The sequence below is a fragment of the Schistocerca serialis genome, chromosome 5 (genome assembly GCF_023864345.2).
Source record: "Schistocerca serialis cubense isolate TAMUIC-IGC-003099 chromosome 5, iqSchSeri2.2, whole genome shotgun sequence".
Lineage (NCBI taxonomy): Eukaryota > Metazoa > Arthropoda > Insecta > Orthoptera > Acrididae > Schistocerca > Schistocerca serialis.
This window is the reverse complement of record NC_064642.1, coordinates 49,012,278-49,028,086: the sequence shown is the minus strand read 5'-3', so window position 1 is coordinate 49,028,086 and position 15,809 is coordinate 49,012,278. Positions and strand designations below refer to the sequence as shown.

At 36.6% G+C, this 15,809-nt stretch overlaps 1 protein-coding gene across 1 annotated transcript in view; it reads left to right on the top strand.

The window, feature by feature from the left end:
* The window catches only part of LOC126481737 (uncharacterized), a 138,938-nt gene that overhangs the window by 16,868 nt on the left and 106,261 nt on the right, over positions 1–15,809 (top strand). Inside the window, exon 3 of the mRNA XM_050105692.1 lies at positions 13,214–13,366. Within this exon, the coding sequence (XP_049961649.1) occupies positions 13,214–13,366 (153 nt within the window). The remainder of the gene's footprint in view (positions 1–13,213; positions 13,367–15,809) is intronic.

Sequence of the window (15,809 nt, the reverse complement as noted above, 5' to 3'; positions counted from 1 at the left end):
ACAAGCATCATCTACTAACACTGCCACTCTACTATTTGTCAAAGACCTTCCTCGATGCCTCATCAGAGAGGTTCCCAACATGATTGAGGCTTATTTACTCACAGATTCAATCATAGCATTTAGAGACAAATAATGGAAATAATGCTGGGGGGAAATTCATAAAGAAACAGTCTTAATGGAAATTTTAACTCTTTCTTACAGATATTTCTACAGCACTTTCAATCTTGTTTTCCTATAAAATGCAATTAAACAAAAGCAAGGATAAAGGATGGATAACCCTTGGGATTAAAGTATCTTGCATTAGGAAGAGAATGTTGTACGTAACTCAGAAAACAATCAGTAGTCCAGATTTGGAACCCCGTTACCATCAGTATTGCAGAATCCTCCATTCTCCCATAACGAATGTGAAATTTGTGTATTATGTTGCTGGCCATGGTGGCCGAGCAGTTCTAGGTGCTCAGTCCGGAACAGCTCGACTGCTACAGCAGCAGCTTCGAATCCTGCCTCGGGCATGGATGTAGTGATGTCCTTAGGTTAGTTAGGTTTAAGTAGTTCTAAGTTCTAGGGGACTGATGACCACAGATGTTAAGTCCCATAGTGCTCAGAGCCGTTTAACCATTTTTTTTTTTTTTTGTATTATGTTGGAAAAATGGAAAGTCTAAGAATAAGGCAAAAAGTACTCGAAACATTATTAAACAAGAAACAAACAAAACTAGTCATTCAAATGAAACTGAGCAGAAATGGTGTCACCTTAAAATTGTTGGCCACCTAATTCTATGATTACTGTCACATAGTGGCTGTAAACACTGCATCCAGTAAAAAACAACCAAATACAAATGTGAGAGATTTACTTGTGCAGATCACCATCTGTCATTAGTTTCAAACATATGACCCATAAGGAGATTATGGAATTCATGAGGTCACTAAAGAGTACTTCTGCTGCCTGTGATGGTGTTTGTAGCAAAATATTAAAACAATGTGTTGACTTGATAGGATTACCCTTAAGCTATTGTTGTAATCACCAACAACCTGTGGCATATTTCCTGATAGACTTAAATATATTGTAGTAACACACATCTGCAAACCACCTCTAATTATAGACCTGTATCATTTCTTCCAGGCTTTAAAAATGTTTTGAAACATAACCTATGATAGCATACTGACTCATTTAGCTGACCAAAATTTGTTAATTACCTCTCAATTTGTACTTTGTAAGGGATTCTCCACATTTAATGCAGTACAAGATCTCATAAATGAAGTGCTAACATATACAAACAAGAAAAATCGTCCTGTGGGTATATTCTGTGATACTGCCAAAGTCATTGATTGTGTGGATCACAAAATACTACTTAGCAAACTAAAGGGTTGTTGCATTAATGTAATTCCTCTTGTATGGATGAAATCTTACCTATGTAACAAAAATCAGATTACCTTGATCCACAGCTTTCAAAATATCATGTAAGAAAGCGTTAGTTGAGTTGTGTACTGCGAATGTTTTTGGAATCTATGGTGGTTGGCATGGGGAAGTTCATTCTGTTTGTGATACCTGTTCTAAGATTCTACGACAGGTGGGTATTAATGAAATTAGATAGTAATTTTGTGGATCAGTAGAATGATTTTCAATATGGCAGAAAGTGAAGTTAGCAGATTATGTGAAACTTGTAAGAAAACATTAAAATAAACGGACATAAGTGTGATTTGTGGTTTATGGTGGGGGATCTTGGTTCACAGTGAATGTGTTGAACTTACCAACAGTGAAGTTCGCCTGGTAAATAGTTCAAAAGGAAAAATTAAGTTCTGCTGTGGTGCATGTGAAGTTAGTTTACACAAAAGACATTTGAAAATGGCGTCTACAGCAAAATATCAACAGCTTGCTACTGGAACCAGTCATAGCAGCAGTGAAAAAGTGAAGGTAGGTGACGATATAACAGTCAGTGATGAATGCAAATGTTCTGATCTGCAAGACAACTCACGAAAACAAACCTGTAAAGGACGTGGAGTTGAACTGCTGGAAATAGAAAACACTGCTTGTGATGCAAATAATACGAAAAACCACCTGAGATTAACCAGTGCAGTTGAAGGTTTAATAAAAACAGTAAATCAACTAACAAAAGACAGTTCGAAAATGAGAATGCAGCTCAGTACAGTGATCGCCAAAAACTGTAGATTAGGAAAGGTAGCATCACATCTGACTATATCATCTCGCAAAAAAAGTGGAAAACCCCGAAAAAACATCACACTGATTGCTAAAAATAGCAACACTAAATGTCTAATAGCAAATATAGGGTAGAGTGCTGAGCCTGTAACACACGGCTCTGCTCCATTTATTCAAAATTCAAATGTAAGTTCGTCACAACCTCCTGTATTACTTGAAAAACAAACTGAGTGTGCAAACGAAAAAAAAAAAAATTAACCACAATAGGCGAGTTGGAACAAATAAACGATAGTGAATCAATAACCCACAGTGTAAACCAGAATCTCTATGTGAATACTACCAGTATTTCCTCTTACAAAACAAAAACAGGGCAAGAAAACATTCCAACAACGACAGATGCATGTAACAAATCGGAACAAACAAATAGGCCTACGAATAAAGAGATTACAGTCCATGAAGCGACAGAAGACCGATGTGTTACCATTACTCCTTTGAACAATTCGAAAATTAGAGCCAGTATAAATGAAACCAGTCCCTACATCTTCGCCAGACCTTCAGATGAGAAACCTTCACCCAATACAGATACAAATTGGCGTGATGTACAGTGTAGGAAAAGAACTTTTCGATCTACAGATCAGCAAGTATCATTCATGTCACGAAAACAACAAACCAACAACATATACAAAACGAAGCAGAATTCATCTGCACAACCAAAAATACTGTATGCAACTGCACTGAAGAAAAGTGTAGAGGAAGAAAGACCTCAAGCATCTGTCATAGCATCAGTCAGAAATTCAAGTACTAGAGAAAGAAAAAATCAGATTATAGGCACTGGTGAAGAGCAAGGAATGCTATATGGCGAGAAAAGAGCATGGTTTCATTTAGGAAAAGTGAAAACGGCACAACAACTGAAAATGTAAGCAAATTCCTTGAGAAAATCTTTCCAGGATATTGCAACTTTCATGTAGAAAAACTGGAAACAAAGGGTGTGAACAGCAGCTTCAAGATTGGTGTGGACTTCCATCTAAAGGACAAGGTGATGGACACAACACTATGGCCAAAGAATATTGTTGTCAGGCGTTTTTTATTCCGGTGATCGACCAGTGCCCCAGTAAAATAGTGCCTGAAATAAAAACCCTAGGCCCCATAAAATCTCACAGAAGTAACAGTAGAGATGATAGTTATATACCCATAGTTATAGGAGTTGTTAATATACAGTGTTTAAGAACCAAGGTGGACCTTCTATCATTCTTTGTAGAAGAAGTCAAACCAGATGTTTTATGTATCTGTGAACACTGGTTAGATGAAGCAGAAAGTGACTATTACAGAGCCATTGAATATTTGGACATGTTAAATTCATGGTATCGAACTACTACAGTTCATGGTGGTGTATCTGTATATACAAGCAAGACTCTTAGTGTAAAGGAAATAGACTTAAAAAACCTTTCCACAGACCTAGATCTACAATTAGCTTCACTAGTGTTAACACATATTGACCTTATTATTGTCTCTGTGTACCACTCACCAGATGGTAATTTTGAAAACTTTATTGCACAAATGGAAACCTGTTTGTCCTACCTAGATTAGATTAGATTAGTTTTTCGTTCCATAGATCCGTGCTGAGGAGATCCTCGTGGATGTGGAACAAGTCTTTTTTTTTTTTTTAAGCTGAAATAACAATACTAATAGTATGAATATATACAATACATCATTTGTTTCTATTAAAAAATTCGTCAATGGAGCAGAAGGAGTTGGTCACTAGTAAGTCTTTCAGGCTCCTTTTAAACTGATCTTTATTTGTAACTAAATTTTTTATGTTTACTGGCAAATTATTGAAGATGAGTGTTCCTGTGTAGTGGACCCCTTTTTGAACTAAAGTAAGGGCTTTTAAGTCCTTGTGCAGATCATTTTTGTTCCTGGTATTGTATGTATGAATTGAGCTGTTTGTTGGAAAAAGAGATATATTATTTAGGACAAATTTCATTAATGAGTAAATATACTGAGAGGCAGTAGTTAGTATACCTAGTTCTTTGAAGAGGTTTCTACAGGACGTCTGTGAACTTACTCCACAAATAATACGTATTACACGCTTTTGGACTCTGAAAACTTTTGTTTGACTCGAAGAGTTACCCCAAAATATTATACCATATGACATTATGGAATGAAAGTAGGCAAAGTATGCAAGCTTTTTCATTTTTATGTCGCCTATGTCTGCTAACACTCGAATTGCAAATACAGATTTGTTAAGGCGTTTCTGCAGTTCTGTGGTGTGCTCTTCCGAACTGAATTTATTATCAAGTTGTAATCCCAGGAATTTAAGACTGTCAACCTCTTCTATCTGCTCTTCTTCATATTTTATGCGTATGCTAGGTGGAAACCTCTTACAGGTTCTGAATTGCGTATAGTGAGTCTTATCAAAGTTTAATGTCAGTGAGTTGGCTTTAAACCATTTATCAATATCCATGAAAATATCATTAGCAGATCTTTCTAGAACTACACTTGACAAACTACTTATTGCAATACTTGTGCCATCTGCATGTCTAACATGTCTTAAATCTAAAAATTTGCAATGTGTGGAGAACATACATATAGGTGATGGAAGCACTAAAGAGAGAGTCTTCATGACTTTGATAAATAGCAATGGGCTGTTTCTCTTTTTGTTGCGAAAGGACTGCCAACAAGAGGTGATGCCTGCCTAGACACAGTTATCACTAACCTCAATATCTGGGACTATAATATCAGTGTAGTTGAACCAATGATTGCTGACCATAGTGCAATAGTAAGTGAAATAAGTATGAAATGTTTGAGTCAACTGCAACCAAGCACATGGCACTCCAGTTACACATTTAGTAAAAGGATCATAAAAGAAGAAAGACTAAATGATTTTAAAATAGCCCTGTCAAGTGTAAACTGGCAGCAAAAAATTGCAGAAATGGGGGCCAGTGCCTCATTTGAATGCCTGTTCCAATCATTAAAAGCTAAATTTGATGATTTATTTCCAGAAATCCACAAGAAGTATCCTACGGGCAAAGCTAAAGGAAGGGACAAACCTACTACAGGGAAGATGTGGTATACCCCTGAGATAAACAAATTAAAATGCATTGTGCTAATTTTCAGGGACTGTATGAAAGCAGCTAGACATCTCCCATCCAGATCTCCCATCTAGAGCCAAACGAATTTCCAGAAAGCAAGTGGAGGATGCAAAAAAGAGAGACAATGACAGATTCATTAAAGCCGCTCACAATCCATGCAAGGCAGCTTGGAATCTGGTAAACGAGCTGGTGCAGAAAAAAGCCCACCTCAGCCTTAAATTCCGGTAGCCCTGATGCCTTCAATCGGTACTTTGTTAGGATAGTGAAAGATACTATTAATGAAATACCTGACTCAAGCTTAGTCCCCACAAGTCACATGAGAAACATAACCAGTAGCACTTTTGAAAACTGGAAGGAAGTGCACCCTAAGGATATCGTAAAAATAGTGAAGTCATACAAGAACTCAGAGAGCGAAGATATCTATGGTATGTCTTGCACAATGCTGAAGAAAATTATTCTAGAGCTTGCTCAACCATTATCTATCGCAATTAACAAATGCTTATCCTCTGATGTCTTCCCAAAATTTCTTAAACTAGCACAGACAGTACCAATCTACGAAAAAGGTGACCTGTGTGAAGTGTCCAGCTACAGACCAATTTCTGTCATACCTATTCTAGCTGAAGTTATGGAGTCTGTTATGAAACTCCAGTTACAGAATTATTTTGAAGTAAATAAGCTCTTCCAGGACACTCAGCATGGTTTTCGCAAGGGAAAGTCAACGTTTACGGCAGCACTGGACTTAACCAGAAAAATAAGGCAAGGAGTCGAAGACAGAGAAAGTGTGGCACAGGCACTCTGTGATCTTAGCAAGGCATTTGACTGCATTTCCCACAAGATACTACACAATAAATTGAAGTGTTATGGTGTCGGAGGTGTTATTCTGCAACTTTTCAGTCTTGTCTGGAAAACCGGAGACAAGTGGTATCAATTCATGGAGCAACATCACAAGAACAGAAGCTGGAACGTGGAGTACCCCAAGGGTCTGTCATAGGGCCTCTCCTGTTCCTTATTTATGTCAATGATATGGGTTATAACAACAATATGTTACAGTTCGCTTCTTGCCAAAGGAAGAACTGCTGCAGAATCACTCCAAGAAACAGTTGTATTCTTCCAAAACATTAAAGAATGGTTCATCAAAAATAAAATGAAAATGAATGAAGAAAAAACACAACATCTGATATGCACCCTTAACAACATTGGATGCCATGATAATATGGAGGCTGTCAAACTGTTGGGCTTCATGAAAGACAGGAAACTGACAATGAACGAACACACAGCGTACGTGTGCTCCAAGCTCTGCCGTGTAATATACCTTCTGAGGAGGTTAAAAGGTGTATTAAGTGACCAATATCTCATAACAGTATATTATACCCTACTTCATAGCCACATCAATTACGGCCTACTATTATGGGGACATTCTGCAGGTTGTAAGGATGTGCTAATTCTACAGAGAAAAGCTCTCAGAATAATCACATCAAGCAAAAGACAAGAGTACTGCAGGCCTATATTCATGCAGTTAGGAATTATTACAGTCTTCAGCCAGTATGTGTTTTTATGTCTCATCAGCATGAAAGAAAACCAAGGAGTCTTCAGCATGAGGCAAGATATACACAATCACAATACCTGTCACAAGAGGAGCATCGAAATACCCAGGTGTCGACTGACGGGAACGCAAGACAGCTTTCCAGTGGTTGCCATAAAGATGTTCAACTCACTGCCTAAAGAAGTGCAATCCATGCCGCTAGGAACATTCAGAAGGAGAGTAGCACAGGACCTGAAAGAATGCCCACTGTACTCCATTGGTGAATTCTTTAATAGTGACCAAAGTGAATGGACAAACAAATATTGTTTCTATTAAGTATAAATTTCTTAATTTTGTGAATATTTTTTTAAACGTATATATGTAATTGATCTTGACACAGTCTGTCCAATCATGGCTGGTAAACCACACAGATCTAGTAATAAAGTAATATAGTAGAGTAGAGTTTTATTTGTCCTGGTAATCAAATAGTCCACAAATAGTACATTCTCGTGTAGAACAAGTCAATCTATAACAAAATATACGATTAAATTAGCATTAATTTCACTATTTCTACATTAAATGATCACTGAGTTACAATATACAGATCAAATATTGTATAAAAATAAAGAGTAGATATTTTAAAGCAGAAACAGCATGTACTGTACTTGCAGATTAATATTTGTATTACAGTAACATTTACATGGTAAATCATTAAAGTTCTAGCAACATTAATATGATACATCACAAAGGCAGAGACAAAAATTGTTAGTCAAGTTCCCGAAGGAACTCATGAAGGCTCTAGAAGCAGCGACGAGTCAAATGTGCATTAGCAATTGACTTGAAGTTTTCATGTCATTTATTGATTTCATTTGTGAGGGAAGTAAGGAACTTTCCCATAATATAGGGTTCCTTTTTTATTCAGGGTGGTGTTGCTGGGCTCTAAATGAAAGTTTCTTTTTTTGCTTGGTGTTATAGGAGTGGATATTTTCATTTTTCTGGAAGAGAGAGTGATTTCCCATTGAATATTTTTTTCACAAACACCGTTATCTCATAGACATATATACATCGAAGTGGGAGGATTTCTGGCTTTTTAAAGAGTGGTCTACAAGTTTTGTTCCATTTTACGCCTTTCATTATTCTTATAATTCCTTTTTGTAGCCTAAAGAGCTTGTGGCTAAGAGAAGAGTTACCCTATAAAATAATTCCATATTTCAGTTGTGAGTATATATAGGCATAATGCACAGTATTCAGACAATCTTTGTTGCAGCATCCCTCTAACATTCTCATTAAGTAACATGAAGTGCTTGATTTCTTACAGACTTTATCAATATATGTCCCCCATTTAAGATTATCTGGGACCCATACTCCCAAGAACTTAATGTTGTCTACATTCTGAAGCCCTTTGTCAGATATCTGAACTGAACGGTTTTCTGCCGGCCGGAGTTGCCGAGCGGTTCTGGGCGCTACAGTCTGGAACCGCGCGACCGCTACGGTCGCAGGTTCGAATCCTGCCTTGGGCATGGATGTGTGTGATGTCTTTAGCTTAGTTAGGTTTAAGTAGTTCTAAGTTCTAGGGGACTTATGACCACAGCAGTTGAGTCCCATAGTGCTCAGAGCCATTTGAACCATTTTTTGAACGGTTTTCTCACCTTTTTCCACATTATAGAAATTTAGTGCCACTGTCTTACTTGCATTTATTACCAATTTGTTGTGACTGAACCAGTTTTCAATATTGCTCAGTGTCTCTGTTGTAGACTTCTGAAGCGTTTACATTTCTTTCCCACTCACTAGCACACTTGTATCATCAGCAAACTGGATGATGTTCTTGCAGAGTTTGTTTAGGTCATTCACATATAACAGAAATAGAAGAGGTCCCAGAACTGAACCTTGTGGCACTCCATATTTAATGGTTTCATAGTTTGAATAGTGTTGAATGAGTTTGACAAAATTTTGATGTTGCACTTCAACCACTTGTTTTCGACTGCTTAGTTATGATTTTATCCAGTTGTCAGATGTTCTTCTAATCCCCATGTTGTCAAGCTTAGGCAATAGTTTTGTGTGCTCTATGACATCATAAACCTTAGAGAGATCTAGACATATTCCAGTGGCATTTTTGCCATTATATAGTTTCTAAAGTACTTCAGTTAATAGTTCAAAAATTGCTGTTTCAGTTGCTGGGCCTTTATTGAAACCATGTTGTGCTGTGGATAGTATTTTGTGCTCTTCCAGAAAATCTACTACTCTTCCTTGATAATTGTTTCTAAGATTTTGAGAATACAGATAGTAGACCAATGGGCCTGTAGTTAGGCACTTCATCCTTTTTACCTTTTTAGAACAGTGGTTTGAGCTTAGCTGTTTTTACACATGATGGGAAAATTCCGGTTTGAAAGGAACTATTATAAAGGTGAGCTAATGGTTCAGTAATGAGATCTCCACAATTTTTTAATAAGGCTGTCTGGGATGCCATGTATTCCAGTGGAATGATTCACTTTTAAAGTTCTGATAACTGACAAGACTTCTTCCTGGGTTGTTGGAAAGAGAAACAATAAAGTAGGATTTATTTTGGTATTTACAGATGATACTGGGCAGTTTGTATTGCAAGGTTTGATTTCAGCAATTAGTTGCTCACCTATATTGCTAAAATAAGCATTGAACACATTTGCTATTTCTTTAGAACCGTTAGTTTCTTTGCCATTACAATTCAGTTTAATATAGGAATGACGAGGAGGAACGTTGTCAGTTTGCAGTTTCACTGTACTCCATACATCTTTCATTTTGTTATTGGAGTTATTTATATAGCAGTCGTTTGCCATTACTTTAGCTTCTTTGATCACTTGTTTAAGTATCGTTTTATAATTCTTGAAATTTGTGAGGAATTCATGGGATACTGTGGAAGACTTAGAGATCTCATACAATCTTTGTTTTTCAGTAAATGACATTTTTATACCTGTTGTCAACTAGCATTTTTTTCCTGTTAAGACTACTATACTTAATTTTATGATTTTTAACTGGAAATGACATGTTCAAGTAATGTGTAAATATATCCACAAATATCTTGGACTTTTCATCTGTGTTTTCGTATCTATAGATTTCAGTCCAGCTTTCCTTCTGTAATAAATTCCTGAAGTATTCAATGTTTTGATGGCTGAAAGTTCTTCCTATTTTTATTGAATCTGTTTGTTTTATTAAGTTTGGCACTGAAGATATTTCAAGAAGCTGTGCATAGTGGTCACTGAAACCTGTGTTGAAGTTTCTAGCTGCATATTCATGGCTTTCCTTGTGTATCAGTACCATATCAATAGTGGTGCTGGATACACTTGTAACTCTGGTAGGGGAGTTTACAATTGGGAGCAGGTTATACGTTGCACAAATAGCCATAAGATCATCTCTGTCTGAGAAAGTCAATATTAAAGTCTCCACATATTATAACTGTTTTGTTTACGTCCCTGATACTGTCAATACTACCTTCAAGTTGGTTAAAGAATATTTTTATGTTTGAGTTTGGATTTCTGTACAGGCTAATGATGATTGCTTTTATTGAAGTTAGCTCTACAGAAGAAATTTCAAAGTCACCTTCTTTTCCTAACTTTTCAAGGGATTTTAGTCAGCAATAGCTGATACTTCCTTTCGCAAATATACATGTTCCTCAATGTGTAGATATTTTTCTACAGAAACAATATGTCATAACATAACCCTGAATACTTGTGATTGCTAACATCTCATCAGTTAGTCAGTGTTCACTAAAACACATTACAGATACTTCTTTTAATTGATCTTACAGTAATACTTTTAGCCCATTAATCTTATTTCGCAATGACTGCACATTTTGATGGACAATCATAAACTTGGCGTTTCTGCTTGGCATATCCGATTTATCACTTACCATTATTTGTCTCTGGCTTCCTTTAATTTTAATCTGAAGAACACTTTTGGGATGAACTATGGAGGTGCTGTCTTCATCTGTGGCCAGTTAAAATCCTCACTTCTTGATGGTTGTTGTCTTGCTCTAGCAGGTTGTGTCCCTGTGGATATTTTTACAGTTGTGTCTGATGTAGCTGTTTCTGTAACTGAATATGTTGTCACTGTTGCTGTTTCTGTGTTCTCTGGTCCTCACTGTGTTGTTTTACCTGATACCACTGTTCTTATAATTTCTTTCTCAACACTTCCCACTATAATCATTTCTTTTTGTTCTAGCACTGCTGTAGCAGGATTTATTTGTAAGGAAGGTATTTTGCACATCTCCTTTGCAGTTGGCTGTGAAATTTTGTCACATTTCTGACTGTCATAAAAACACTTTTCACTGAGGATTTGATTTTCTGGCTGAGTTGTGATTTGTCCCATTTATTTAGATGTGAGGGAATATTACTTTATTACTATATTTTTGTCGTTTACCAGCCATGGCTGGACAGACTGCGTTACAAATACAATGTTTATCAACTAACATTTATACAACACCATATACAAAATTTATATTACAAATAAAAGAAAATATTTATGCAGTGCACAAAAACACATAGAACATAGTGGGAATGAAATATAATTAAACAGGAAAGTAAAACTTCATAGCAGCAAATGAAAATACCATAAAGCAAAATGTTTACAAGTCCATGTACATCACACATACAAAGTTTCATTTTGGCAAAATATGTACTTTAAGTAAAACACAAAATTAGATGTGCAGTTAACATAAAAAGAAGATTAAATTTAGTCAAAATTATATATAAAACATAACAATATTTATTATTTTGTCCATTCACTAGAACCGCTGTTGAAAAACTCTTCCAAGGAATATAGTGGATGTTGTTTCAAGTCCTGAGCAATTTTTTCCAAAATAATTCAGGTGGCAGGGATTTTACTTCTGGAGGCAGTTGATTGTAAATTTTTAGGACGACTGTTGGAAAGCTGTCTTGTGTACTTGATAGGTGACACCTTGGCATAGTTGTAGGTAAAGAACTAGAATTCTCTCAGATACAGATTTATTAGCACTCCGCTTCTACAGAGGTACAAGTCTGGAGGTTAACTGCCGTTAGCGTCAAACATCCTGCCCAAAGCCCTCTCCTCAAAGATAGCACACTTCCGCACTGTACTAATATTGATATTTATGGCACTCTACGCCACAGATGCATTCTGTGTGTTGTGAAATGCTTTCTTTCTAAATCATCAACAGGGAGAAAAAAAGCATTTATAGTGGTCTTGCAGATCTTTCTGTAACTCCTGTTTACTTTTTGAATCTCTTTATTTACACAAGAAGATTCTATAAGGTCATGCCTGTGAGGTATACCAATCACAATTGCTTTTTGATCACTTAATGTACATAGTGCATCTCTTAAGATTCTGTTTGCTATTTTTAGTTCATTTTTATACACGTCAGTTGAGGCACCAAAAATTACAATATATGATTCTGTAACACATACCTACTGATTTTATAGTCTTTTAGAACTTCTTGCAAATCTGTTGCAGGTTTCACAATGCTTGAAACATTTAAATCTTGCTGATAATGAAGAATTGTGCAAGTCCTCTTCTGTGGCTGTCAATGAGCAAAACTGTACTAATATTGGTATTTTTTGTGTCACTTTGGCTACATTCTCACGAGAGCTGGATTTTAGTGACATATTGCTCATTTTACTATTTGTTCCTGGCACCGTGCTGATAAACTCATGAGTTTGTTTCACATCCATAGTAAGATGTTGAAATCAGTTTCTTAAAGGAACCTTAAATTCCTTTGAAATATGTTTGGATTTTGCATGCGTATTTGGTTCACTGTATGTCTGAAACTGTCAGAGTTCTTCATGTGGTGGTTCAGATAGGCTTTTAACTATGCTTTCCAGCAGCAGAAAATGTTCTTGCTTTCAGCTCTTTCTGCAATGTTTCTAGGACTTTAAGTTCATGATCTGCATGGCACATTTCAGTTGTGGTTAAACAGCCATTACACTTTGTTCCATAAACACACAATATGTTTTCAGGGTCCACTTTCATGAAGCAATGCGAATGATACCACCTACGCAACACTGAACACATTCTAACACCACTTGATGTGACTTTGTCACATAATATACACTTTATAGAAGCTAAATACAATTTATGGAGCCACTTACTGTTACATCTACATGTGCCATCTTGTGTACTGCCATATTTCTTGTAGGTAGTTGGTGACCTGTGCTTTCTTCCATTCGTTGCCCAAAGTTTTTGTTCAAAGTTTCTGCAGTGTATTAACGGCTGTAATGGGAGCTATCTTAGCTGAACATTCTGTATAGAATAATAGTGCAGACTGATTTATATGTCTCCTTCTAATAATAAATTTGTTCTTGAGAACATATGGAACTGACTCTAATGGTTAATACTTTGCATCAGACCATTGATACATTTACAAATTTAGTACAATATGACTAAGGTGGTTATTCTTGAAGCCAGAATAATACTGATTCAAAATGCATATTGTTACAGTTTTGCCGCTATTCTCAGTGCTCCAATTCCAGAACCAGGAATGTGTATCATCAACAGGAAATATTGGAACATGCCTGACAGTATCAGAATGTGAACGGCGAGGTGGAATTATCAATGGCACTTGTGCTGGGGGCTACGGTGTCTGTTGTGAATGTAAGTTTCACCATAAGCCCCATTTATGAAAGTCACTAAAAAGTGTTGTCCAAATCTTTACAGGAACACAAATTGTGTCTGTAGAAGCACATCAGTTTCAATATATGTTGATTTCTTTGGGGTGTGAAATGACATAGATGGTATTCACTAATGAAAAAGATTTTTCAGACTTTTGAAATTTATGCAAGAGGACTGGATCCAATTACTTGTTAAACAATTTAAGGATAATACACTTTTCAGTTTCTCTGGAGTGTTGTATACAGGGTGTTTCCCTAAGACCATGCAAAAATTTAACGAGGCATAGATGATGCTCCTCTGAACAATATGAGATTGGAAATCTAGGGTCAGAGAAGCCAGCTTAAGGAGATAATGTGCTGAAACTGATGGCCATCAACCTCAATGCAAGCATGACATCAGTGAGCAAGATTCTGATGCACTCTTACAAATATCTGTGGCATGTTTCGAATCACATCACAGGCAGCTACAATTCTGGCAACTAATTCCATCTCTGTATCCACTGAGGTCTCATACACAAGTGACTTTAGATATCCCCATCACAAATAATCAAGGGGATTCAGGTCAGGTGACTTTGCAGGCCTTGTGATAGGACCTCCTCTTTCAATCCAGTGACCAGTAAATACAGCATTGAGATGGCTGTGGACATCCACATTGAAGTGAGGTGGTGCATGGTCATGTTATATCTACATCCAACAACTCAGACAGAACTCTTTGCATGAACCTAAATACAGGCAGGCATTCAGATGGCCAGGCAGTAGATATGACCCACATCAACACTGAAGTGAGATGGTGCATGGTCATGTTATATTCACACCCTATCATGAACAGCCAAAGGTACATTCTTCAACTCAGACTGAACTCTTTGCATGAACCTAAGTACAGGTAGCCATTCAGATTGCCTGGCAGAAGATATGGGCCAGTGAGATTGTCACCTAAATGCTAACACAGATACTCAAAGCAAAAAGTATTTAATGTGATTACTATGGTGTGAGGATATTCCTCATACCACACAGGACTATTCATGCTGCTCAAAATATCATCATGATCAAATGAGACCACAGCAGTATACAGCATCCATGGACTCAATGTGGGTGATATGGGTGAAATACTGCTAGTAATATATGCAGCACCCATTTCATGTGCAATATGACAATTGCTTATAGTGGCATCTGCTGCAACACATTCCAGCATCTCCTCTTCAAAATCAGGTGCGAGAGTGGTCATCATGTTACCATGTCCCTCGTTTCTTCTTCCCAGTGACACAGTCTCCCGCATTCATCAATCAAGAGAGATAAACACTCATCATGATGGATGATGTCTGTTAGGAAATCATTCCCTGTACAGCTTTTCAAGCAGTGAGAGCATTGCAATATACTTCCCTGTCAGTAAGTTCTGAAAACACTGTACCAGGCATAGCACTTTCTATCATGGGACAGTGTAAACATAATATAACAGAGCCATCTTATGCATAAGTAAAGTAAACAAAACATGCATTGTGACTTCCCAGTAATTAGGCTCATCCTCCTTGTTTCTTTGCAGGAAATAAAGAATGTGTATGTAAATAAACATCACAGTATGTTCAAACTTGTAGGAATTTAAGTTGTAAATAAACTGGAAAACAGTTATGCTAGACAAAGCAATCCACAAGTTTACTTCCATATCTCTTTAAACTGGCTTCTCTGACCTCAGGTTCCCAGTCTAAAATTGTACAGTGGAGCACTCTCTATGTCCTGTTACATTTTTGCATGTTCGTACACAAACAACCAGTATAAGTACATAGGATGTTCAATGAGATTCTCTAAAATAAAAGAGAAATTCATGTTATAAGCAGTAATGCTAATACTCAACATGTCAGAGAACTTTTATTTCACATAATACCTTTCATAATTTTTGGCTTAATTTCAGTTGCAGCCATTTTGTATTTATGTAGAATTTTATAAGCAGAATTTTGTGTCTTGCTGGGCAAGAATTCTAAACTCACCACTGTCAACAAGAAGCATTGTAAACAAATGAAGTTATTGTAATTAGGACTTAATGAAGACTTTGTTTCAGGGAAATAATTTATGTTCTTCATGCAGGTGTTAATTCTACTTTGACATAATAGATGCTGAAGGCTTTAGGATTGCATAAGATGACATTATCATGGTCATATATCTTAACTACAGTTCGTGCCCCACAGTCAATTTCCATTTCTCAATTAGCTTCTTTTTTCCACATTTTGATCCTTTCTTCCAGTTAACATTCATGTCATTATAGTACTAGGATATTTAGTAATGAACAACAGAGTGACACAAAGCTTTCTATCCCTTTCAACATTGGGAGGTGTTTACAATAAGTTTTTATATTGTTTTGGCTATAAATTGATTGCATTCATAGTACTGGAAATATAATTGCTAACAATATCTTACCATTGTAGGTCTTATAC